At 40.1% G+C, this 27944-nt stretch overlaps 1 protein-coding gene across 1 annotated transcript in view; it reads left to right on the top strand.

Annotated features, from left to right (window-relative positions):
• The first annotated feature begins 6604 nt into the window (after positions 1-6604).
• Positions 6605-27944, top strand: part of TTC7B (tetratricopeptide repeat domain 7B) — a 118483-nt gene continuing 97143 nt past the window's right edge. Inside the window, exons 1-3 of the mRNA XM_054635132.2 lie at positions 6605-6872; positions 21400-21554; positions 22352-22520. Of these exons, the coding sequence (XP_054491107.2) occupies positions 6752-6872; positions 21400-21554; positions 22352-22520 (445 nt within the window). The 5' untranslated portion in view covers positions 6605-6751. The remainder of the gene's footprint in view (positions 6873-21399; positions 21555-22351; positions 22521-27944) is intronic.

Below are 27944 nucleotides of genomic sequence, written 5' to 3'. Positions count from 1 at the left end.
GGCAATGGAGCTGGCAAATAGTTTGTCTATTGCTGACTGCAACAAGCAAACGTTTGAATGCAGTATGACATTGTATTTTATTTTTACTCTTAAAATAGTCCCTTAAAATAGGAATAGTCAAAAATGATACATGGCTGGTTTTCTATTTTGAAAAGTAGAGGCCTAATAACGTGCAAAATCGTTGTATCTTTCTAAAAACATATAATTACTATTTTTAAAAAATCCATAATACTATTCTGGATGTTGTTTTCGTAAGTCAAAAGAATAGGAAAATGTCTTTGCCTCTGAGGTTCAATTTGCCTAGGAAGATTTTCTTTTATGAGTTTAAGCTAGAGATTAAACTATAATCTGGATCACATCTAGAATTTAGCTGAACTGTGTCTGTAAGTTTTGTTAGTGTGCAAGGACAGTGCGGGGTCCCTCTTCATCTATTTCCCTACAAGCAGTGTTGGACACCAGTTTGAAATAGAGCAGGAAAGAGGCTTACCATGAGAGTAGCACAATGAAAGACTCATTATTAAACCCTAACCTGGCTTTTCCCTGAACTTAAAAGTAGCCAAAGCACTTACCTAAAATCCTTAGATCTTTGAACAAGACTGAAATGTTTTTCACTGGCACAATAAAAATGAGAAACAGCAAGCAAGCTTCTTCCCGTTTTCTCCCTGTTTCTTACTACATGGTAATATAGGATAGCAAATTTACTGACACCATACCATTGTAAAAATACAGTTGTGGAGCAAGTTGCAATTCAGATGTAAATACGTTTATTCAGCCTCCGAAAACCAGTGTAGTGTGGATTCTTTAAATTCTGGGAGATGACTCTTTTTTTTGGTGTATGTGAATATTTGCATTTGTGGTGCAGAGGACATTTCCAGGCACGGTGTGGCAGGTTTAAAATGTAGTTTGAAGCACTGAGCTGGAAGAATATGATTTTAGTAGATACTGGCAGTTGAGTGATGCTCTGTTGCCCTTTCACTGGCAATGCTGGCTCCCATTTCACGTGGATGGGCTTAGAAAGGACCTCTTTTGGAATCTTTTTTTTCAGCACATTTAGTAATTAAACTTTGGATTCAGACAATGACTGCTAGCCCCTGTCATTTCTTAAAGACTGTGAATTAACATCAAGGGATTTCATAAAATAGTAAAAAATATGTTTGCCTGATTGTACAGGCATACATTCAATTTTCAGTATCAGTTGCCCATTATCTCAAAAGTGCAGTATGAATTGAATCACTTTGAAGGCAAGAAACTACAAAATCAAAATCCATTGTGAAGAAAGCTTTTCAGGTTCCTAAGTTTTCTTGAATTGTTTTGTGTATGACATTAACTTTCAAACAGCCATAAGGGCTTAATGGTTTACAAAATAATGTACATTTGCAGATGTAACTATTCTAAGAAAATAAACTCATCTAAGTACAAAACCTTGAAATGTTGAAATAATTTGATAAAGTTTATTTCATTTTTTACACGGCTGTCTTCCTTGCTATGAGGCAGGGGTGGGAGGTTTTATAATGGGCTTTTTGTCAGTTGATTTAGTGGATACTCTTCAGTCTCACTTCCCTTCAAAGAACATGTTTATACTCTCAAAAAGGAGGCAAATGTCACTGTGAAATTCTTTCCTCAAAGAACTTTCATATGGTCTGTTCTCAATTTCATAGAGATTACTGGCTTCAGTAGGAATGGAGAACTGTGTAGTTCCTCCTTTTGCCAACAGTGTTGCACTAACTGGAAAAAAGATGACTTGGGTTCCAGTAAAAGTTTTGATTCCGTTAATGGTTATGAGCTGTGCTCTTCACTGTAGAGGAATTAATTATCCCACTAATGAGTTTTGGCCTGAGAATTTTTGCACTTCACATTCTACAAAATAGCAGACGGCAGTGGGAGTTGATTATGATTGCCTTAAAATACAAATAGTATTTGAATTGCATCTCTGATCACTTGCAGTAGGAATATATTAAACATTCTAATAAGCATTACAATGTTGATTTTAATTGAAAGACAAAAGATTGGTAAAATTACCATTTGTGGTGAGGAAAAGCTTTTTAATGTTTACTTTTTTGTTTTGTTTTACTATGAATAAGAAAAAAGGGCTTTTATGTTGTCTTCTATAGCATCACATTTCCCTCAAAATTGTTTTCTTTCTCTGATGTGTGCTATAGGTAGAAAAATAATTTTAAGAATCAGCATTATGACTAGCAGTTTCAGATAAACTTTTTTGGAAAAAAACAGCATACTACTGGTCAGTGTGCCAACCTAAAATCAGAGTAGTGGTAAACTTGCATATTAAACACTTTTTCTTTAAATAATGAAACAACACTGGCATTAAGCATCGCTAACCTTTGACACAAGTTGGCTGTTAATCTTGGATTCTTCCTCACCACTTCAGGGATGGATAGTATTTGTCTAAGAAGCCAAAAATACGGTCTGGAATAAAAAAACCCATTGACCCTGTGAGTTTACTTGCAGGAGGTTTTTTCCTCTCCTCTGGGTTTTGAGCAGTCTATTTTCATATGTTGCCTTTATAAATGCAAGAACTTTTTGAATTGAGTTTTCTGATTCCTTGTTAAAGAATGTTTAATATCTTAGCAGAGATTAAAGTGTTGCTTTATTTAAGTCAGCTTATATTCTCTCTAACATTGTCATCAGTTTAAAGGCCCATCACACCTGTTTCTCATAGATCTGTGTGGAGTACTAGTGCAGAAAGTTTCTTTACCAGGTTTATTTTCAGGTTATGAGGAGTATGGGAGTACCATATCAGTGTGTGTATTGGGTTTGTGTGGCCAGGTTTTGGTAGTGGAGGGGACACTGCAGGAATGGTTTCTGTGAGCACCTGCTGAGGCTTCCCTCACATCCAGCAAAGCCAGGGCCAGTTGACTTCAGGATGGACCCACCTCTGGCCAAGGCTGAGTTCATCAGAGATGATAATAAAGCCTCTGTGATAACGTATTTAAGAAGGAAAAAATGTTATTGCGCAGATGTAATTGTGACTAGGAAGAGAGGAATGAGAATACATGAGAGGAACAATTCTGCAGACACTAAGGTCTGTCCAGGAGGGGCAGGAGCTCCTCCAGGCACCGGAGCTGAGATTCCCCTGCAGCCCATGATGAAGACCATGGTGAGGCAGCTGTGCCCCTGCAACCTGTGGAGGTCAAATCCATTGTGAAGAGGGGAGCAGAGATCCACCTGAGCAGGTGGGTGCCCAGAGGAAGGCTGTGAACCCATGGGAACATGCTCCTGACCTGCAGACCTGTGGAGAGAGAAGCCCATGTAAGGGAGAGTTTGACTCGTGACCCCATGGGGGACCCACACTGGAGCAGTGGGTTCCTGAAGGATTGCATCCTGTGGAAAGGGACCCACACTGCTGCAGTTGATGCAGAACTGTAGCCCATGGCAAGGACTCACACTGGGGAAGTTCATGGAGAACTGTCTCTCATGGGAAGGAGATGAGAGCTTCTCTCCCTGAGCAGTGGCAGAAACAACAGGTGATGAACTGACTGTAAGCCCTGTTCCCTGTCTGCCTGTGCTGCTGGGGGGGAGGAGGTAGTGCCCAGGAAAGAGGGAAGGGTGGGGGGAAGGTGTTTTCATTATTTAGTTTATTTCTTATCATCTTGCTCTGATTTTGCTTGGTGATAAATTCAATTAATATCTGCAAATTGAGTCTGTTTTGCCCATGACAGTAATCAGTAAGTGACTTCTGCCTGCCCTTATCTCAACTCATGAGCCTTCCCTTGTATTTTCTCTCCCTGATCACTCATGGGGGGCAATGATCAGGTGGCTCTGGGGAGTGTCTGGCACCCAGCCAGGCTCAAACCACCACAGTGTGTAGCTGTGTAGTGAAAGGCCCTGTTTCTTCATACCAAACTCATGAAATTGCACTGAACAATCCACTTCTCTTCCCCCTGTGTTTGGGAGGATTGGAGTGGGAGAGATGGCATAAGGCAAAATGATAGAATAGTACATCTTAGTTATTTTCCTGCATTTTGAATTTCCCTCCCTTTCACAAACCAGGTATCTCTCTATATTCGCTAGCCAGCAGCCTCACCTTAAAAGCAGACTCTTTCTAGCCAAGTACATGCATGCTTTGGTCTGCCCCAACAGTGTAATAAAGAGGCCATTTCCAGAAAAAAATACTTTATTTAAGGCTGAAAAAAAATAAGGGACATTTCACGAAATATGCAGGATTGTGCTTCTTTTCTCTCTTTTATGCTATCCATTCCAAATCCATTATTGAATTCCACTATGGGTCATCTACAATGGAATCTTCTCAGAGCAGTCTTGGGTGCATGGAAGTTTCATTAATGTTAAAGCAGATTTCCTAAGTATTTCAAAATGTGCTAATTCCTTTTGCATAGATGTCTCACTTCATAAATAGGAGCTGTTGAGATAATAAGCCTGATGAGCTGTAATGTAAATATTTTAATACTATTGCTGGTAGCTTTTAGTGAAATGATGTGATCAGTGCTAACAAAATGTGTTAGAATTATTGTGAATCAATATGAATAATCTTCATAGGCAAATTAACTCTTTTAGAAAGTTGAAATTTTAGTTTTCATAGTCTTATCTGTAAAAGAAATAGTAGTTGTAATATCAAACATTTTGAATTATCATTCTTCTCCTTTCTAATTTTTAACTTATCTTTTCTCCCCCATAAAAAAAACCCCATGTTATAACCAGTTTGACATTCTCTGGATCTTCTGAAAACTCATGTATGCAAAAAATACTTTATTATTTATTTATCCTTTTGTTTTTGTTACATTATTAAATCCTCTCTCCAATCCTGCAGTACTCCTTTGTATTTTTAAACACTGTTATGTTCTGCTACCATTTCATTTCACTTTTAAAACCTGAAGGATATTTTGTTTCAAATGGGGCTGTAACCTGAAGGTGCTATAAAAGCATCTTGACTAAAAGGCAAATTACAGTATCTGAATTTTGTGTTGTTGTGCTTCTAATAACACTGGGAATGAAAAGTAAATTTCTTGAAACACTGAACAAGATATTTTATGCCTGTCATAGAGTTGCAATAGTTGTGATGGTCTAAGGATGATGGAAGCAAAACAAGATTTGTTGGAGGTAGTATTTATTACATTGAGGATATAGCTGGGAAACACACTAACAAGCTTTTAGTTGTGTAAGCCTGGGTCTGTTCCTGGTCAGTTCAATGGAAATTGCATCTCTTTAAAAAAATCCATGCTGTTTCTCATGTTTCAGCTGATGATCAAAACTAAGCAAAACTTCAGAAAGCACCTGTCTCTAGTATATGTGAACACACATGACGCAGATAATTGTTTAGAAATTCTGTTATGTAAACAACTCTCCCAATGCCCACAGGCAATGTCATATTTGTATTTAACAGATCTATTTATAGAACAGCCAGTAGTTTTATGTTTGCCCAAATGTGACTTCTGACTCTGTGAACTTGTAATTTCTGAAGATTACATGTGCTAGATACAAAGGAGTGCAATGCATGTAAAAGCGAAAATCCAGCCTGTTTTTTGAATCTTCATCATCATCTGTGACAGCCATCCTCATAAACTCAACCAAATTCCTGTGGCTTCACTGTGGCTTCACTGACTTCTCATTTCTGTGGATGAATGAATTAATTGTACAAGTCTGCTCTATGACCCAAGGATGTGGAGTGAGACACTTGAATTATTTGAATTCATGTTGTATGTAGCTACACCATATCTCTGCAAAAACTGTTCCTTCTGGCAATGGGCTCTGTCCTTATTTTGTGAAAAGTAAGAAGCAATTTGTGAGATTTTTTTCCCCCCAGCTACATCTTCTTGCTACTTTTTCAGTGAAAATCAGTCATAGCTGCAGCTTTGCAAGATGTATGTAAGTTTGTGGAATTGCTGTGTCCCGTTTGTGTGATGCCGTGTTTGATGAAGATACACAGTACCATTGGAATTGTTTCAGCTAGTTGTTTTTATTCTAGCCAAACACTGGAAATCCATTTATTTTCTCAAAACATAGGGTGTAATCTCTGTACCTTTCTTTCTCTCTGGTTTTTGACTAAGGCACAGGTGAGCCCTGAGCAGGTGGCCGTGCTGGGCCCTGCTTGGTCTGGAGCACGGTGTGAGCTCTGCGGGCTACTGGGACTGGAGAGGCCACGGCGTGGGCACGGAATGGGAAAGCGCCATTAAAGGGACGGGAACCCCTCGAGCGAGCGGGGATCAGCGCTTCCAAGGTGGGCGAGGAGGTGACCAGCGACGGGCAGGAACTAATTTTAGTTACCTTTTGTGGAAGGGGAAAGTGTAGCAGAGGGAGGCGGTGTGTGGTCATCCCTCGCCTGTGGAGGAACAGAACCAGCCGAAGGTGCCATCGCCACTCCTGGTGTGAGCGGGTTCTCAAGGGCCAGTTCCTGCCGGGGCCCGCTACCAGCGGCACCTTCAGCGGCGCGGCGCGGCGCTCGCATTAGAAGACTCGTTCTCTCCCTCCCTCCCTGTCCCTCCTGCTCTCCCTAGGCCTCCCGCGGGTGGCCGGGCAGCGCGGTCCGGCGGCGGCAGCGGCCGAGCGTCCGCTCCCTCAGCCCGGGCCGGGGCCCGCCAGGCCCGCCCGGCCCCGCCGCTGGCCCCGCCCCGCCCCGCGCAGACGCCAGGGGGCGCTGCTCCCGGCGCTCCCGGGGCCGCCAGCGCGGCGCGGCCGCGGCGCTCGAGTTCCGCCGCTGCCGGGGCCGCCGCCGCCCGTCCCCGCCTCCCCCTGCCCGCCGCCCCGGCCCCTTCCCCCGCCGGGGCCCCTCGGCCCGACCATGGCCACCAGGAAGGCGGGCTCGCGGCTGGAGACGGAGATCGAGCGGTGCCGCTCCGAGTGCCAGTGGGAGCGGATTCCCGAGCTCGTCAAGCAGCTCTCGGCCAAGCTCATCGCGAACGGTGCGGCGCGGGGCGGGCGGCGGCGGGGGCCCGGCAGGTGCAGCCGGGCGGGCCGGCGAGAGGGGCCTGCGGAGCCCGGGCAGGCGGCGGAGCCGCCGGCGGGAGGGGCGGGCAGCGGCTCGGGGCGGCCCGGCCGGGCGGGAGCAGCGCGGAGGGAGGCGGGAGCCGCCCCGGGCCCGGCCCCGACCCCGGCCGGAGGCTCCGCGCACATCGCCCGCGGAGCCCCCGCGGAGCCGCGCGGGCCGCGCTCCGTGGGGCCGGGGGAGCAGCGCGGCCCTGTGCGCTCCCGGCCCGGGGCGCGGAGCAGCCCGGGCGTTATCACGAGCCTGCAGTTTGCAGGCGCACATGCTGACAGTGTGCATAAAGCCCGAAATGTCCTTCTGCCTTCTGTGCCTGCCACAGGGTCTGTGCCCAGCGTGCTCTGGGAAGGGTTCTGTCCTTTCTCTTTATAGCAAACCTTAGCAATACAGTGCAGCTTCATTTATTTTGTTGTAGAAACTACAAATATTTTGCTTGTTGTCTTAGTTCTTATGTCACAAACTTATGTATGTTTAACTGAAGGAGGTGAAAAGTAGTCCTTCGTTCTGAGGTATGGAAGTATGTAATAAACGAGAGAGATACAGGGAAGTTGTCTTTAGCATGGATGCCTTAATTCTGTGTGAGAAAAAATATGGGGGTAGTGTGTGCCTCTCTGGGCTCGCTCATCTGCTTGAGGTGGACCTAGGGGTATTTTGAGAGAGCAGTCAAGTCTGTGAAGACAGAACTTGATGTGAATTCAGAGGTGATAAGTTAACAGAGAGGATGAAGCATAACATTGACATCACTGGAAGTTTGTTGTGGAAGCAGTGATAGCTTTGCATGTTTAGATGGGGAAGAAAACTGCATGATTCAGCTCTATAGAAATAGAAATGAAAATAAAAGAGGAAAAGCCTGACTCAAATAAGAGAAAAGAATTTAAGAATAAATGGGTAGTAGATAACATTTGCCTTAAAAACAACTGAGTGGTGTTCCTGACACTGGTGTTATGCTAACTAAAAATAAACATGAGTGAAAAGATGGAAGGTTTGTTTAGTTTCAGGACATGCATCATTGAGTGACACACTATGAGCTAGAGATCACTGCAAGCAAAGGCAAGTATGTTTTGCTGTCTAGTTGGGAAGCACAATCTTCATAGTTTCAAGATGTACTTAGGTATTTCAGAGAGGCAGGGAGAGCTTGGCAGATGTTATTGACAGTTTGACGTAAATTTCTCTAACCTGTGTATGTTTTACCTAGCTGAAGCATATCAAGAGAAAATGATGCAATCTGCGTAACTTTACACTTCAGTGGTTTTCCTGTGAAAGCATCTTCTAGATTCTGTACCAGTCAAAATACAAATTATTGAAGCATTTCCTGATCTTTAAAACATGGGAAAGTATCACATACAGATTTTATCACTTTTTGACAGCACATGAAGGATTAAATCAATGTACATGACTTCCAAGCCTGCCTAACTGAGAACATAAACAGGAAATTAACTGGTCATATGGGACTCTTCTGTATTGGAGTAACACAGGAGGAGAGTAATTTGTTTAATGAAACCTGTTCACCTGCTGTTGAGAGTGTGGAAAACTGGAAGTCTGTGTTCCAAATCCAGGTGTACCTAACAGGTTGCAGGCCAAGGTTATCAGCTAGTGAGACTACCAAGGAGAGGCAGTGCCTCTGTTCCACCCATGAAGAGACATGTGAACTGAAAGGCACTCTGATGCATATCCCTGTTGCTACTTAATCTGAAGCAATTAACTTAAAAGTTCAGTACCCTGAATTTACTGCATCCTTCTGTACTGATGCTCAGTTTTGACTTGGGAATGGATAACAAAAATCTGTTTTTTGGCTGAATGTGTAACAATATGGAATATTTAAATCATAGGAACGATTTAAAAGCATGCGGGAGAGGGAAGAGGATCTTTATTCTAACCATGTATTAGTGTGTAGGGAATTGGCTTTAATTCTTGAATGCTGGAGCATTTTAACAGAGGATATCAACATTGCTTGGAGTAGTGTTTATTGCTCTTTGAACACAGATGGGAATGAATCCTTTTGGGAAACTCTCTTGAAATCTTTTCAATCTTGCACTATTGCAAAAGAATAGACTTATTTTACTAGGACTCAGTTACAGGTCCTTTTTGGAATTAGGATTAGACAACTTGATAAAAAGTTTAGTGGTCCAAGTTATTATTTGGGCTGTTTTGCATTAGCAAATTCCCATCTCTTGACGCTGCAGCCTAAATAAGATGCAGGAAGAAACAGCAATGACAGCTCCCAGACAAAGGTCTGTGTGGCTACACAAGGCAATAGTGTGTACTTCTGATGAAATGCAGCACTTGAGAAGTGCAGTGTTTTGAGTGGACTTGATTATTGTATTGTTTATTCTGTTTAGTTCTGCTGATGGGTCCTATCTATTCCCTAACAGAAGCCTATGTATAAAACCTGGCAGTGGATCAAATATAAATGACAGTTTAGGTAGGATTTTGGATGCATAAAAATGACCCTAGAACAAATTTCTCTGTCTGATTGATAGCATTTGAAAGGTTTTCTGAACTTGCTGAACTTTAAGTAAAAGAGAGAAGAGAAATATTGATGAATTGCTATTCTCACAATTTGGATCACAGAAAATGTGTGTTCTGTGTCAAGCCTGTGACTTGCATTGCTTTTCACAATGGATAAAGAGATAGATGGATGAAAAAAGGGTCTTTAACCCGACTCAGATTTTGTTAGCCACTTAGCCTGTTTGTATTGTATTTCTCTACTTCAGAGCCAGGACTCGGTAGCAGTAATGAGATTCATGCCATGTAACACAAATCTTGGTCTGAGCTCTTGCTTCATCAGCACTCTGCTAAAAGATTGGGTTAAAACTGCCATGTGCAGAGTGCTGAGTTAGCCTTGGCTAACAGCACGTGCCCACCCAGCTGCTCAGTCTCTCCCCTTTCTTAGAGGGGCAGGGGCAAAATGTAGAGTAAGATTGGAACTTCAGAGAAAGACAGGAAGATCACTTAACTAGGTACTGTTCTGGGCAAAATAGGCTTGATTTGGAGAACTGAATTTAATTTGTTGCTAGTTAAAATACAGTGAGATACTAAGACAGAAAGACAGACATGAGAGTTACACCTTTTCTCTCCCCTTTCCCAGGCTGAACTTCACTCCTGTGCCCCTCCCCATGTGGTGCAGGGGGCGAAGGGGTCGTGGTGCAAGATAGTTTCTTTCTGCCTCTCCTTCCTTCTCACGTTTTTGCTCTGCTCTGGATAAGCTCCCCACTGACAGTGGTCCTGCTTTGGAACAGGCTCTCCATGTGGTACAGTTCCTTCAGGGCATTCCACCTGGCTCCTCCCTGGCACCGTGGAGCACCTCTGTCCCTCTCCTTCTCTGACCTTCATGTTGTGTTTTTCTGCTGTTTCTCACTGCTTTTGTTCTCTTTTATTTTGTTCTGTGGCATTTTCTGCCCTTTCTTAAATACACTTTCCCAGAGGTGTTGTCAGTTGTGCGGAGGGGCTCAGCTGTGTCTGCTGTGGTTCTGTTGGAATCAGCTGGGCCTGGGGCAGGGTAACCCCGGCCTTTTCCCCCAGAGCTGCTCCTGCAGCCCCTCTGCTGCCAGCACCTTGCTGGTTATAACCAGTACAGCAGGATTTTCAATTGTAGCAGCTGGCAAAGAAATCATGGTGCTGCCCTAAGGGTCACAAAGATGCAGTCCTTGGATAATCTGTAGCCTGTTCAGTGCTGTCCGCAGGTGTTCGGTGTTCACTTACTGAGTATCACCTCTTGAATGGAACTGAGAAAAACCCCAAGTTGTTAGAAATAAAATCTTAGAGCAGTTTTCACTAATGAAACTTTGTGAGTGTTCCCATCTGGTTTAACTAACTTAAAAAGTTCCTTCTAAGAAAGTGAACTGAAGAAATTTTCATTGCTGGTTGAATTTTGTCTAACATTGCATGATGCTGAAGCATGGGCATGACAGATAGTGGATGCTTTGAGTACATAATTGCTTGCTCAAAGAATATTGGAAGAGGTTACTAAATGCTGGATATCTGAAACTAATCTGAATGTATTTTGAAGTGCTCCCAGAACTGAGAAACACAACTGGAAGCTAACAGTCACATTGCAAAGCTGATTGCGAGGCCATCATGTATTTTTGATTAAACAGTAGCGTCTCATAGGAAGTGTCTACAATGGAATTCAGTATGAAGGTTGTATCTGCTCAGGGCATTTTCAGGACATGAATATTCTCGTGTTTTCTTTCCTTCCTTTGGAAACAAAGTGAGGAAACCTTAGGCTGGTTCAGTAGCCAGCTGAATGGATAAAATAAAGGATCCATGAATTTTCACGGGTGTTTCCGGTCATTCATTGTTGCTGTAATTGGAACGTGACCTTGCTCAAGTTCAGTGAGATGGATGGCTCTGTCTGGAAAAACACTGAGGGGGCGAATTTTTATAGTTCAAACAAGGTAGAATGGTGTAGTTCTGTAGAAACCTTAGCAGTGTGAAATATTGCATTACTGTGGGGAGAGAATGCATGCCCAGGAAGTTCACGGATCTATATGCTACCAAGAGCATTGTGACATTGCCATGAAAATAGAATATTACCTACAGGTATCAAGTTTGCTCATGGAAATACACCAACATGGTAACACAATGTTTTTTTTTTACCTAGTGAATTTCTTACTACTTTTGCTATCCCATTTCTGTTTGATTGGTCTTGTCTGGGATCTTTTGCTGACTGCCTTTCCTCTCAACACCTTGTTTCTGTAGTCTCTTATTAGACCTAGCCTCACATTTAGCCTGGCAGAGTAATTGAACACAGAGGAGTTAGGAGCAGAGTAGCAAACCCAAAGGATTATGAATTATTTTACATGTCTAATTTTGTTTGTCACCTTCTATGCTGCTCCCTTATCTTGATATAAGTAGGACCTAAAAATAGAAACATCTTACCGGTTTTCATCTGTTTAGCAGCCTTGTGAAATACAAGACCTCAGATGTATGGTTAAAGCTTATCCTCAGAATGAAAAAGGGATTTCCAAACCTCTTAGGACTCATGCCCTACTTAGAAGGTGTTTACCAAATTTGTTTGTTTTTATACATAGAGTTTGTAGTGTGATTTGTATATGCAAAGCTTTCCTAAAAGATTGACATCTCTACCAGAAAAGTTTGCAGACCATGTGACATGCCTTTTTGCATGTCCTCCACAGCAGAAGTGGAGGACTCTCTTCATTTGTTATCTTCTTTGTTTTCCTCCTGTTGCATTCACTGTCACATTTACAGTACAAAATTACTAAGGACAGGCATTTTTCTGAATGAAGAGCAAAGGTGGTGACAGTACTTAGATGTGATGTCTTATTTTTGACTGACAGCTTTGTTTCTTCAGATAGCCAGGGGTGTTACAACAGTGTAAGTGATGATGTGGATCATCTGCTTGTACTCACACTGCATGTTCATCTGGAAGAGAAAATGCTAGCGTGTGATTTCACAAGTAACCAGGCTGGTCTAACACCTCGCTGCTATTATGTAGAGTAGTTCTTTCTTCCTGCCTTTAATCAAGCTGCTTCTTCTCTGAGCAGCTTCTCCTGGTTATGTGTTCCTGGCCTCTCCCTTGTGTTGATGAACACCAGAGGTGGAAATTACTGTGCTTGGCCAGCAGAAAACTCTTGTGCTTCTTGTTCTGGGGCCTACTGTGTTTGCTGGCTTGCCAAGCTCATTTGCCTCCCACAGGGGTCTGAGTAGTGTAACAGCTGGTGGAAAGAACAGTAGCAGCAGCCAGTGGAGGGCAAAGGTGAGGGGAACTGTGAAGGAAGCATGTAGTTGGTCTAAGTGGAATTAAAGAAATATTTTGGATATTTGAGGCTTATAACTGATTACATTTATAAGGATATTTCTATATATTATGAATGTAATTATTTTAGAAATTGGATGTCTCATGTGGTAATGTTAGGTTGATTGCACTTTTGCTTGTTTAAAAGTTAAAAGAAATGGTAACCAGATTTATCCATGAATAGATACTGGTATATATCTGTATTATAGCTGCTGTCAGCTCCTTTAAACAAACTTCAAGGATTAAAGGTTAGGATTAACTTTTCTTTAGGAAAATAAATTCACTATCATAAACTCAAGGTCATTGATACCACTTTTATTTGGGTTTGATTTGCATGGTAGTAAAGAAGGGGACAGAAGGTCCTTAACTTACCAACTATGAGCCATTCTCCTTCCCTGCCAAATCTGGGCCCTTCCTCCTCCCCACAAATCTGTCTTTTTAAGAATAAAATCTTAGAATTTAGCGGTTCAATTCTTCACAGTTTTCTCTGCACTGAATACTGTTTAATTTCAGCTGATAAGGAGTGACAGAAGATAATAACTTTGTAAAAAGCAAAGTGGCAGGATGCTGAGATAAGTTGGAGGAAGTAAGGATGTCTGGCTAATAGTGTGAGGTGAGTAGCCAGACCTTTAATAATTGGAGAGCATTTGATCTCTGCTCCAGGCTGTGGAGGGAGATGCTGAATCTGGACATTTCTCTGGCATTAGCAAATGTGTGGCAGAATGCATAGTGGCAGTTTTTAGTAGCTGTTCTGATCAGCAATGTTATCAGTTGCTCAGGAGTTACTTCAGGAGGTGTTGCATGAATTTCTGCAAGTTCCCACCCCACTGATGACCTGTGTGTGATTGGTATGACTCCACTCAGAATTTGTGTGCATAAGCTGAAATCCTTTACTATAATCTCATATTATCTAGAGTTGTAAACTCTGCTTCTTTAACAACAAAATGGGTTAGCAATACCTTTAATTTCTAAAATTTTGAATGCAGCTCACCTGAGTCCAATAACTTGGTTTACCTCCATAAAACTTTTGTACAGGCAACCAAGATATGAAAACAACAACAGCTTATAGGCCCTCCCATACTTTTCTGCAGTTAATTATATGAACAAGTTGTAGCTCATCTTTTAAGTATGCCTTATCTCAAACTCAGATTTGTGTGGGCTTAGCTTGCAGCTACACTTCTGTTTTTCTTTTTACTATTTAATTGCAGTCTCTTTACCTTAATGGGAAGAAAATGGTGTACATTAATCAAGGCTTTAATGGGACTGCATTAGAGCTGGGTTTAAGGAAAGGCAAAATATGGACTTGTTGTTTTTAGAACAGCTGGTAGAATAAAAACAAAACAAACAAAAAACCAAAATGAAACCCCACCAAATCACCAACCAACCAAGCTGCCAAAAGGTACTTTCTGTATTAACACTGGTAGTTATGTACCTGAGGCAATTGTCTCTGAGACTGACAAATGTAGGGTACTGTCTTTCAAGAATTTACTTGAGGCTTCCAAGGTGGACCTGGAAAGCTAGGAGGAGAAGATTGGAAAAGGTAGAGAACTGCAAGATCTTGCCTTCTGGGGAACAGAGGCTCATCTGTGTGCTTTCATCTGAGCTTTGGGTCACCCCAAACACAAAAAAAACTCTCTTCTGACCTGGCAATTAATTAGTGATTTCGTTTTTTGTCAGTAATTTTCTTTATCTTTTTGTGACAACAAAAGTTGATTCCATTGTCATCATCTCTCAAATTGCACTGTGCTGCAATATAGCTGTTTGGTAGAGAATGGACAAGAGCTGCTGTCCTTATGACATGGCTTGGGTTTTGCCTTCCATCTAATTGTTTCTAGTATTTTATTGTTGTTGTTAGTAGCAACAGGAAAACTGTTTTACCCTTTGAGAAATAAATCATGGCAAGAAGCAAGATTGGAATGAATTCCTAGCTATCAGAGTATGTGCTTTTTCTGTTCTCCCAGTCATTCCTTGATCTTTGTAACCTAAACAAAACATAGATGGAAGAAGCTAAATTTTGTTCTTCCTCAATGTGGTTGATAGAATTGTTTCCAGTTAAACACTCAAAGATGATGGTGGTCCTGTTTCCCACACTTTGTGTTCCCAGTCTTGGGTTTGACATGCATTCTTATTTCTTGGTTTTACATTGTATTGGACTGAAGGGGCCAAGTTTTATTCAATTGTAAGCCTGTCAATCTTCTAGATGATACATTGTGACTTCCCTGGCTTGATTATTTGCTGTTCTGATGGCCTTAACATTTCACAAAATATGGTGAGCTTGAGTATAAAAAAAATAGTTTGAAACAGTTTTCTGTTCTTAATATGTGTCATCATAAAATAAATTTCAGTAGTAGTGGTACTTTGGAGGTAAACTTGCCTATGCATAAAGAGATTGGAAAGCCTATAATATTTTTCTTCAAAGCAAGTTTTGGCTGTCAAGCAGGAAAATTGTGTCCACACTACAGAGCTGCACAGTAAAAAGGTGCCATGCCCACTGTGTACTTAAGAGGTAGAGAAATGAATGACTGTATGTAATTAAAGGTGTTAGTGAGTAAAATTAAATTTCTTTGAACAGCTGACTCTGTATTTTCTGCTTCTGGTTTTATATGTGTGACATCTGCATCAGTGTGAACCTTTCTACCAGTAGTGCTTGTTGGGTTGCACATACTCTCTGGATACTTTTCTGCTGTCTCCAGAGACCTGGTTGGGCAACCTGCTCTAGGTCATCTTGCTTCGATTAGGGCTATTGGACTAGATGATCTCCAGAGGTCCCTCCCAACCTCATCCATCCTCTGATGCTGTGAATTCTTGCTGCTAAGTAGTCAGTGATGGAATCATAAGTGACATCTCTGTATAGATGTATATTGTTTTTCTTGTTTTTAATATAAACCTTGTAGAAATCTAAGAATAGTTTTAGCATTCATTTTGATTTAAGTAGCTCCTGGGCCAGATTTATTGGGTGCTGAGCACAAAGTTGAATGAGTACTTGGAAACTTGTACTGACATTCCTCTTCAAGCTAATGCTCTTACTCATGGTTTGATACATTTTGAACAAAGCAAGTGTCTGCTTTAAGTGCATAGTCCTTTTGTTCCTGGGTGAAAAACCATGTGGTTCATGCTTTTTCTGCCAGGTGAATATGAAATCAGTTCTGGATCCAGGATTTCCAGATCCTTCTCTGGAAGAAAGCTCAATTTTTAAATGGCCTTCTTAGTAACTGTTCTGCAGGAGGCTACAAATTTTTCTTGTTTTCAGCTGTTTTATAGAAACCTCACTCTGAAATCTTTGGTTACTATATAGAGTAATTGACCTGTTTAGGATTCTTCTTGCTGTATACCACTCCTAGATACTCCTAGATAAAATTCCTTAGGGTTTTTTTTTTGTTGTTGTTGTTTTGTGTGGGTTTTTTGTTTTGTTTTGTTTTTGTTTTGCCTTTTTTGTTTGTTTGTTTTTGGGTTTTTGGGTTTTTTGTTTTTCTATTTGGGTACAATGATATTCCAAAATGTTTTAGGATATCTGAGAGAAAAATCATCATAAAATACTGCAGCATGCAGCCCTTCAGGTACTCTAAGCTTTCAGTTTTACCTTTAGAGAGACTGAGAGTTTTAGGGATTGAGTAGGAATAGTTTCTTTTCTCAGTTCCAAGCTAGTTTCCCTCTGGGAAAGCTTGGAGCACCAGAAGGGAGTTTACAAAGCGAATCTCAACTTCCTGGAATTCTGCACATCAATGTATGGCCCCCTTGGGATCCTGGAAATCTCATACTTGTCCTCTTTATCCCTTGTCCCTTTCCTACCCTGATTTTTTTTTCATTTTACCTTTTTTTAAAATAGTCCTGAGTTAGGACTTCAGTTTTCATCTTTTTTTTTGCTTTCTGGGCTCTAGGACAGAGCAGTTGAAGCAGCAGCATCTTCCATTCCCACAACTCCATGCTTCATTTAATTAATCTCACCTGATGCAGTGTCTTCATTTGAGACTAATGAAAACCATGATCTTTAAACTTCAATGCATTTGGACAGCTGGGCTTTTTAAGAGTCTAAAATATGTTACCTGAAATAGTTAAGATTTTGGTGAAGAGTGAGTGAAGTAATACAACATGGGATAGAAGGTGCTTCTAGATTTATCTGCTTGCTTACAAGGAAAGATTAAAGTTTGTTTGGCCAGTCAGAGTCTGTAGGTATTTTGTTCTGTATTTCTTATTCCTAAATACCTCCTATTCAAATTCAGCTCCCCAGGGCCTGAGTCTGAGGTTGAGCCTCTTTGCTTAAATCATTGTGGTAGGAGATTTTATCCTAATTATGCACTATTTTTCTTGCAGCTGTGTATTTCAGAGGAAAGGGAAACGAAATACTAAAAATATTTCTTTTAATCTATGCCATTTGGCATATAAGGAAGAAGGGGTGCTTTTCTGCATAGTCTTTCTTGCTGTAGATGTTGAGCTGTGGAGGGAGGTTCCATAAATATCATGTAAGTATTGATAGCACAGGACCATGTGTATTCTTGCCAGTGTTCCACAGCTGCATGATATGGGTGTTTAATTGCAGAGAAACATCTGGTGCATGGGGACTTGATAACAGGAGCAGGGTTGTTGATAGTTGTTGCCATAGTTGTGATAGCTGTTGTTATCCATGAGGTGTGTTTCCCTTATACCTTCCAAGTATCTCCTTCTGAAAAAAGTAATTATCAGACCCTCCAAAGTTTTTGTGCATTAATAATAGGAACACTTGAGAAACCACATATATAGTAGTCATGATCTGGACAAATGTCAGTGTTTTGCTTTGGTTTTTATCTGAACCACCACAGGAAAAGTAATACTTTACTAGAACAGTTACTTGGTGCTCCACAGAGCAACAGGTAGCAAGCAGGTTCATTAGTTCTATTGAGACCACATCATCATTCACTATAATGTGTCTTGGTGTACTCTGGAATTGAATAAACTTTTAAAGTCACTTCTTGGAGTGAATTCTGAAGGCAAGAGAGAGCTCCCTAATCTGTATTCAGCTATGCTTTTTTTTTTTTCTGTAGTTGTATGCAATGTTGCCATTCTTTTCTTTCTCTCTCCTTCTTGCTAACCTTACTTTTAGAAAGGAATTTAGAGCTAGGTATTCCTCTCACCTGCTAACAACCCATGGGTTCTTCAACAAGTGCCTGGAGGTTGTGGTAGCATTCATCAGAAAAATGACTATTTTGCATTTTAGCATGTGATTCAGTGGATGGTTCAAGGTAGACCAGGTTTTAAACTAAGTAAATATTAGTATTATAAGTCATCTTCATCATTCTTGACGAAGGATAAAAGAAGACTAATCCTCTATTTTAATTCTGTTTTTCTGTGAGTAACTGCTTCAGATTCTGATACTGTGGTGAAGAATTTGCTGCAAAAAGCAGATATTAAAAATAAAGTAGCAAAGTGGCTTTCATGATGATATTTTTAGAGACTATTTTACGAAGGCACATCATTGTGTGCTTTTTCCTATTCCCTATTTATGCCAGCCTGTATTCTTATTTTGAAGATGATTCATATTGATCCATATTGCACAGAGGGACAGCCATGTGTACATAAGGCTCTTCTCAAGCCATTTTGTACAAATGTCTAAGCTTTCTCTAAGCTGAAAGAAAGCAGCTTACATGAAGTGTCAGTTTTTTATTTTTGCTTTGAATGCTAAGAGAAATGGGCCTTTCACCTAAAGCATCCTTGAGTTTGTCTTGGAGTTCCAAGGTGCTTGGAGTTGTCTTTGATTAAGGCAGAGGACATCCTATTAGTCAGGAGATTGTTTCAGTGATACTGTGATGTTGCAGAAGCAGATGGGCAGGTTAGGTTGTTCTTGTCCAAAATGGTTCTGCAATGCAGCTGTGATGTAAGTCATAAAATACCCCCTTAATCTGCTAAGTAATTGTTGTTGATGAATTCTTCAGCAGAGAAATAGATGAATAAGAGGGAGTCTTTTCTTTAATCAAGAATTTTATACTAAGCCATAACTGCATGAATTTCCTGAAAATGGGATACTGGATTTCATGATACTGAAACTGGTTTTGATCAGTTTTTCTTCTGAAACATCTGTTTAAACTGGCTGAGGGAACACTAAACTTCATGTTATCAACTTTACACAGTTTAATTCTGTCTCTATAAAGTGTCTAATAGAAGAATATAATCTAGATCACTCATACTGTGCTGGAAGAAAAAGAAAAGCAATTTCTTCTCAAACAGTTCTTACATGATTTCAGGATGTCTTAAGGGATAGCTATAACTAATGGAAAACTCTTCTAGAGCTATGGCTTCATAAATGGTTTCCTTCAGAAATGTCCATGTAATTGGAATTTTGTTACAAGCACCATTGAATGTTATTGTTTCTGGCACAGAATGGTTGATGCATAAAGCCAATGCTTTCTTCATAAAGTATTCACTCAGTAATAATTTGATTTAAAAGTTTGTTGCCAATATCTGGCCCTGATCGACTGACTTAGCAGATGAGAGATTCAGTAAATAAGAAAATTCTGCTTTGCAGTGGCTTTTATGGTTTGCAGTCTGTGACCTGCTGTTTTCAAGTGTTAGTCATCAGCAGCTGCCCCAGAGGAGCACTGCTGCCATGAAAGCCAGTCTGACAGTAACTCTGCCTCTGTCTCTCATGGTGCTGTGTCTCATGACACAGCTCCAGGGAAAGGCTGAGCTGTGCTGGCTGTGAATGACCTGGAAGAGCAGCTTTTGTTTTGCTGCTCAGATCTGTGTGCAAGTTGCAGCTGCTGTTTTCTCCTCTCCCACGTTTCCTTTGAAGGAAAGTATGGGCACTACATGTCACTGCACTGTGACTGTCTCTAGCTCTGTGTGGATCATCAGCTTCTCTGAGTGGCATCAAGAATGGGAACAAAATACCTGGCTCCTATAGACTACTTTGATTCTCATCTTAAGATGCCAGGATAGTTTCAGAGTATGTGCCAGCTTTGTTCTTGCTTATGTCCTGTCTTTAGAAACATCAAATTTCTAAAGTTTTCAAGTCATTATCAGGGAGGTGAAGCTTATCTTAGGGTCAAGGGGGGAGGATGAGAGAGGAAAAGGAGAGAGAGGATACATTAAATTTTCCAGAGGTGGCTTCTTGTTTCTCTCCTCTTCCTTTCTCCATTGTGAGAAATTCTGCAGTGTGTAAGAGAGGAATAATCTTACAGACTTTCTTTAGAGTGCTAGATTTATGTCTAGCACTGTCTTGTTCTATTGTGGCCCCACAAATGGGTGAGAAGATGGTCTTCCTCTTTCTGTGGTGTAGCTGATATGGCTACACTTTGCTCCTGCATGTGCCAGTGCTGTTGTTTGGTTACTTTTCCCCATTACTAATAGAGATGATTTCAGCAGTTTGTTTTACAAATCCTCACACCTCAAGGTATGCATTTTCATACCTAGCAGTGAGAGGTTTATTTTCTTTTTATTTTGTGCCTGACCTGTTCTTTGGCTCATGTGTTGTAAGAATCCAAACTAGTTGTTTCACATGCCTCCTTGACAGTTTTGCAGTTTATATAAACAAAACATGTCTGGCAGCTGGGTCTGTTCTTAGCTCAACAGTACAGTTGTTCTTCCCTCTTTCTCCACAGAGACAGATCTACTGTATTTAACTTAAGTAAAGAAATGCTTGTTACAAGAGTGTGGACCAGAGCAATTTTTAGGACCTACTTGAAGGATTGCATATGAGAGTGAAATGTACATGTGATACTTTCTTCTTTGACACTTCTGAAGCTCTGCTATTTGAAGTGTTAAGGAATGCCAGTGATGGACCTCACTCTTCCATTGTAAACAGCCTTGGTGGTATTTCAGCTCCTGGACCAAAGCACTTGTTTTAGAGTGTCATTTAGATTCCTTGCTATGTTTGACAGTCTTGTTTCCTCGACCATCTTTCGAAATGGAGCTTGCTCCGTGAAGCATTACACTGAGTAAAAGGAAAGAGAAATGTTACTTGTTAAATGAAATTCTTTGGTTGCCATAAGTACAGATGAGAGAGGAAGTATCAACTTGCAAATCCCTTAAAACACAAAGTAACCAGTTTAACATATTTTTACCCTTTAAAAAAGTTGCCACTTAGCTTTAAAAGTACAATTAACAAAATTAATCTTCATTGTTCTTCTCCCAGGTGGGACATCACCATGCTGACTTAAAGTATTGTTTTCAAATTTCATTCCTGTTTATTAATCCCCTTTTTAAAGGGGCTCATAAACAAAAATTGTTTACTCAGAGCAAGACTCTGGTGTCTTCTGAATATTATGACTAAAATAACTGTCTTGGAAGGACCCGCCAGTGACTGCCTCTTTGAAAGGCAATTAACTGCACATAGTGAACTGAAGTTCAGTTTTGTAAGTTTGGAGTGGGCCTCTGATCTGAGAGCCTTTCACACAGCCCATGTTAAACTCCTTGAACCAAACTAACCTGCTTTGAATTCTTGTACAGAATCACTTGTCTGCTTTTTTGAGGAGGAAGGGGAGAATACTGACTTGAGGTTAATGTTTTAATTCTTTTTATCTGAGAACACAGGAGACTTGATTCTACAGTGAATCAGGCAGGGAAAAGATAAATTGAAAAGTAAAACAAAATATCACGTGACGTGATAAACCCGAATACTTAATGTTGTGTTTGCTTTGGTTGGTTTGTGTTTAAAATCCAGGCAATGTTAGTGAAATGAAATTGTTTCTAATACTTCCTGTGTTTGTTGTTTTTACAGATGACATGGCAGAGCTTCTTCTTGGGGAATCCAAACTAGAACAATATTTGAAGGAAAATACTCTTAAACACAGTAACAGTCCCCGGGGCCCCCAGCCAAAGCTGACCGAGGTCAGGAAACATCTCACGGCAGCACTTGATAGGGGTAATCTCAAGGTATGTAAGTCAGCCTGAGCAACAATTAGAAAAGTTGAAATTGATTGAAGTATTGGGGAAAGGTTCCTTAAAGTATACTTGCAGATTCTGAAAGTGAGATTAATACAAGAGAGCATTTTCTGTCAGAATCTTCTAATGTTCATAACCATTCTGGTCCTTCTTTTACTTAACTGTTGTTGTACCTACATTGTCAGCTTTCCTCTTCTGTACCCAACATCCATCTTTTCAGAGATCAAAAGAAGCTTTTACACTCATCTGTAACATTATGTTTTCAGTGGCTTTTGGGAGTATTAATTTCTCTTTCTTTTCTCTTTTCATTCCTCCATTAGTTCTTTTTTTCAACACATTTATTCTGCCCTGATACTTTGAAATGGTGTGAATTAAATATGTAGGCTGTGGAACATATATCATTAAGTTTTGATGCTATGTTATTTTCAACTGTGCTTGTGTTAGAAAAAGAAGTCATATGAGGGGCTGTAATGATAGGCTGCCTTTAAATAGTTTTATCACCTGGAAAAGCTGGTTTCCAACTGAGAGGTATTTCTGGTACCCGTGTAAATACGCATGTGAATATCTAAAATGGCTGGTAATGCTTTTCAGTAGCTTGCTGGAATGAGATTTAGTGAATTCCCCCCTACTTCAAGCTTCTCAAATATTACACAAGACAGGATTTTGTTCATTTGTTGCTCTGTTAGGAGAAATATTCTGGGGGTGACAGAAAACATACGTAATAATTATCAGAAAGAATTAGGTGTGTTTTCTTAGGGAAAACCCTTTCTTATTTCTCTTCCTTCTAGCCAGAATTCCTACAAGAAGCCAACCTAATAATGGCCAAATTAAACTATGTGGAAGGTGATTACAAAGAAGCTCTGAACATATATGCTAGAGTTGGTGTTGATGACTTGCAGCTGACTGCAGTGGCACCTTATCGGCTACGGATTATTGCTGAAGCGTATTCTACAAAGGGTAAGAGTGCTCTTTCCAGTATCATCATGTGGAAGTAGTTTTTAAAAGTTAATTCATATCTTGTCCAAAGATGAAGAATCTTTTTAGTTTGAATGTCATCTTACACAGTAGTGGAATGCCATATTTGTAGATAAAATAAGAGGATGGTTTGGGTCCTTTAAATTATTCTGAGTTTGTGATAGTTGACAAGACTTTTACCTCAATTAATATTCTAACTGTGATATCACTGTACTCTGATCTCATCAAATTTTTTGAGTGTATGTATTTAAAAGTCCTCTCATAAATGTCATAGTAGCTGTGTCTAGTTGCCAAAAGTATTATCACTGTTGCTGAAAATTAAGGGCTACAAAATGCAGTGCATTTTTGTGCTGGCTGTGGGCAGAATGGAGAACTTTGATTCACAGTGATGCCTTTTACTGAATGTTAAAATGCTCAGCCTAAGCTAGGTTGCATAGTTAAATTGCCACTTAATTGAGGAGAGTATTAATAACATGATAAGTGACTTAAAGCAATTCATCACTCATGCACTTTTAATTTTTCTAATATGAATATAGATTTTTTTAAAAATTCAGAAAGTAAAGGTAATTAAAAACTACTTTTTTCTTTACTACTCCAGTATAGTGAAAATTGTAATGCTGGCCTCATGTCTTAAGGTGGCAGTGCCACTTCAGTTTAGAAAACTGTAATAGACTTAGGGCTGGCCAGTGTGTTGGGGAGAATGGCAGTTTCTATGCCAGGGGCTTATTACAATTTACTGAGTGAAGTGTTTGCTTTGGTCTGCTGTGTTTAAGTGTGGCTTTGGTTGCATATGTCCTTTTTGTTATGGCAAGAGGAGAGTCAAAGGCAGCAAAAAATTTGTGAGAGACTTCTATAGCTTTGACTGACAATTGATCAAGGATTGTTTTCCACCAACACTGTCCTCCAGTAAATGTTAGACAAGCATGAATCATGTCCTATAGAGATGTCAAGGAAATAAGAGAACTAACTGGTAGCTGGGACAAAAGGATGCTTCATAAGTCTGGTCACTAGATTAAAGTGAGAAGTGGGAGTATAGGGGAAATTCTTGTATATGATGTAAATCTGCTCAGTTTTCTCAAACAGCATCTCTGTGGGCTTTGGAGCAGTGTCTGCTTTGGGTACACTTCCACTCAGGATTGTGGATTTTGGCTGTTCTTTTTGTTTTGTTTTTTAAATCTATGAGGATGTCTGTTGAATTTGTCATGTTCTTTCCATGGACTTGAACAACTTAAGAATCTAAATTTGCTTTTATCTCCAAGGAATTTAATTGAATCTTTTCCCAGAGCTCAACTCTTCTGGCTTTGTTTTATTTGGCCTCATAAGGATATAAACCAGTTGAAAACATAGTGGCATAAATTTTGTGCATAAAATTAGTATTATTAATTTTACTTAATTCAAACATAATGTATTAGAAAATAGAAAAACAGATACCTTTTCTACTCTGGAATATTTTGTAGGTTCAGATTTTTTTTTTAAATGACAACAGAAATACAGCGTATTTGCTGTCTAGATGTGTGGGGTTTCTTCTTCTGATTTCAAATTTTATTCTTAAAACATTGAAATCTGTCATATTAGGCCTGATTTGTTGTGATGGGATTTCATTTCCAGTTTGAGTGAAATTGCAGGACAGTTTGGGTTGGAAGGGACCTCAAAGATCATCTCATTCCCAGCCCCCTGCCATGGCCAGGGACACCTTTCACTAGACCAGGCTGCTCAAAGCTCCATCCAAACTGGCTGTGAACACTTCCAGGGATGGGGCATCCACAGCTTCTCTGGACAGTCTATTTCAGTGCCTCACCACCCTCACAGGAGACAATTTCTTCCTGACAGCTGATCTAAACCTGCTCCCTTTCAATTTAAAGCCTTCATCCCTTGTCCTGTCCCTACATACTCTTGGAAAATGTCTGTCTCCAGCTTTCTTGCAGGCCCATTTAGGTACTGGAAGGTAACTCAAGGTCTGCATAGAGCCTTCTCCAGGCTAAGCAACCTGACCTCTCTCAGAAGATTAAAAAATTTTAATTTCCTTTCTTCTCATAGTAGAGGATTGCAAGACTATAGTCTTCTGTGTGATATAGAATGAGGTGATAATCACCTTAAATTCTAATTCTTGAATTAAAATCACCTTAAATTCAGTCTTTAAATTTAGTATTCAAAGTCTGGACAGGTTTAGAGTAGCTGACAACTAAATAGCATATGTTTTCTACCCAGTAGTGTGCATTTAATCTCACTCTCTTGCCCATTTTCTTTCTCCTTTTAAGAATGACTAAACTTTACAGTCTGAATTCAGAGTCTCTTCAGAGGTGACTGAGGCTTGTAAGTATTACCAAACCAAATACGAGTTATTCTTACAGAGATTTTGTGCTTCACTGGGACTTTTATTTCTGCTTGTATGTATAGGGAAAACTAGATCATAGAAAGTTTATAAAACTCTTCAGAGGATTTAGATTTTATTTCTTTGGCAGTCATAGCACCATGTTATTAAGCAGTGAGGAACTGTCCATGCCTGTTTGCAAGCATTGGCCCAGCTGCACCATTTAATGCCGCACCATGCAGTGAAAGGTACCTGCTGAAATTTCCCTGTTTGAATCCAGTTCCAGTGGATTTGCTGTCTTGTATACTATTGTATAGTGGTCAAATACTGATATTCTTACCACTGAGAAAGGCAGAGGGCAGATAACAAATGGTAGTTAATTATTTAATGTGGGACCACCTCCATGTACTTACTTTTCACTGTGAGGCTTCATTCTGTAACCCCAGGGGTGATGGATTGAGAGGGATGCAGGAGTTGACATGTTTATTTTTCTACAGTTGTTACAGGGTACTTATATGAGCATATTGACCGTAACCATAGACAGTTCCACAGCTCACAACAAGGCCTTGGAAATGAGCTGCTTTCCAGATGGCTCATCTTCCTCCTGCACATGGAACACACCAAGGGTGTCTCTCTGTTCCTCACAGCCAAGGAAGGGTCTGTATGTGTGTATGGATGCAGCAAAGTAGTAAATGGAATCAGGGTCAGCTTCAAGCTAAATTCTGCTGGAGTTTTATCTACTGACAGCTAAAAAGAAGGGGAAGAACAGCAGTAGTGACAATGGTGGGGAGAAAAAATGGAATTGGAACATGAAAGGGAAAACCAGACAACTAGGCCATCTACTGCCCGTGGTGCACTCATGGAAGGGGTCCTCACATTTTTATTACATAAATGAGTTAAATGCTTATATATGTATCTTTAAAATAATGCTTTTAGCTTTTTATGCTGCTTACAGCTTTAGTTGTATTTAGAAGCATATTTAGAAGACTATACATGAGAAGAGGCATGATATGGAATGATAGTAAGTCAAGCCAAGGATTCAAAGACTCTCAAACCCAGCAAGGAAGATTAAATGACTGCTATTATTTTCTTGGAAATATCTAGTTAGTGAAATGCTGCTTCAACTATTCCAAATAAAGCTTCTTGCTAGATTTGTCAAAATGCAACATTGTAAAATTTCAACAAATTTAAAAGAAAGTCCTATCAACTTACCCTTTGAAATATTTTCTGTTTCTATTACATGTGACTCTTTGCAAGCCTCTGGTGTGTGGGGAATCACAGGCTCTCAGTGCCCAAGAAGTGCTGGAAAGTGTTTCCTTTCTGTTGCTCTTTCTAGGAAAAGTGTGCAAAATTGTTACTGTGGTGATGAAGGCATGGATGTATTTTATCAGACTGAAATAGCTTATGGGACAAGTTGTTTGGCTTCAATCTTTTTTCCTGGCTTCTGGCAACAAAAATAACTTCTAGTAGTGATGTCTTGTGCTTTATCCTGACTTGCAGAAGATGTGGGATGATCTGATGAAAAGGTATCTGCTTCTGTGTCCATTAAAACAATGGGGAGCAGACTAACTGTGAATGCATGAGGCAAAGCCTCAGAAACTCGGTTAGTATAATTCCAATATTTTCCTGCCTTTTCTTCACACTTTTCCTCAAATTCACATGTTAAAAGCAGAGCTGTAGAAGAAGATTATTTTCTTTTATGTAGTTAACTTCATGGAGTAGCATACCTTTTTGACTTTACACTGATGTTCTTATGTGTATGCCCATAGAATGATTACACCTAGTGTTTTCTTTAAGGAAGGAGCTAATTTTGATGCTGTGCTTCTGAGTAATGATTCTGTATGGGTATGTAGAAGGTGTTGTGTGGGATAGAGTGTTAATAAAATCATACTTTTTGTATTAAATGCATAATTTTTAAGAATTCAAAGACTTGCTTGAAAACATATTTTCAGTGGGACATATTTAAAATACAGTATAAAACATAAATTGAGAAGATGAAGCTTTTCAAATCAATGGACCACTTAGTATTTGCAAAAACATGAGGATACTTATTCGGATCTGTTGGTTAGCTTTTCCCCCATCTGCTTGTAAATTTATTTGACACATAAGCAGAGGAGAAGCATAGAATAAAACAATTTTCTGTAGCAAAATGCCTTTGGTTGGAGTTGCCAGCTTATTTCAAGAGGGTGTGATGAGGGAGAGAAAAATAGGCATAAAAGAATGACATTGCTGAGGAGACAGGCAGGTTTGCATGACTGTTGTGGCAATGTGTTAGCCTGAGAGCAGATGTATGAAATTGCTGGAGCTGGCTCTCTGAAGCTCTTGCCTGTTGGTCACAGGAGCATGTCATACCTTTAATATGAAATTTTAAGGAGCAGTACAAAAAAAATCAGATTTTCCTTTCTTCTGCCACAAGTATTACTTGGCTATCAGTATGGTTATTAGAGATGTCTTATGTGGATTGAGCAAAGCTAAGTAATGAGGCTGGGCAGGGGAAGGAGGAAGGAAAGACAGTCTTGAGATTGTGGTGACAAGTCTTGGCTCAAAGTAAAACATAGAGGTGGTTTGCGCATTTCTGGATGCATTAAATACCTGATATTTAAGTATCCTCATAGGAAGAACTACTTTCTGATAGGTAGGGAAGGTTCCCTTGTTCAAAAGGTTAAGTTTGTCTCTTTAGGGTCTATTTGTTTACTTTCTTCCCTAGATCAGTTTAATTGGCAGTGCTCAGTTCTGAGATTGAGGAGGATCTTAAACTCATGAAGAATTGAAATAAGACAAGTTATGAATCCATGAAGAAGTAAAGCGTATGTATGTCTTTTTCTTCTCATGTTGAGCTTGTGTTACTAGCTCCAACTTTTCCTACTTCCTTCTCTTACAAGGCCAATCAGAAAAAATCTTTTATGTGCTGTTGCCATACAGAAGCATGTATTTATAATCCATTTTAATATTGGGTGAAGCTAATAATCCCCTAGGGTTGTGGCCTCTGGGAAAAGAACAATTAAGTTTCTGCAAGTTTTCAGCAGTATATGAATGAGGTAATATACTGGAAAGCATGCATAGGCATTATTCAAATACTGTGCAGGCAGTATCTA

The sequence above is a fragment of the Agelaius phoeniceus genome, chromosome 6 (assembly GCF_051311805.1).
Source record: "Agelaius phoeniceus isolate bAgePho1 chromosome 6, bAgePho1.hap1, whole genome shotgun sequence".
NCBI classification, from domain to species: Eukaryota; Metazoa; Chordata; class Aves; order Passeriformes; family Icteridae; genus Agelaius; species Agelaius phoeniceus.
Note: the sequence above shows the minus strand (reverse complement) of the source record. Positions and strands in the feature narration are given on the sequence as shown.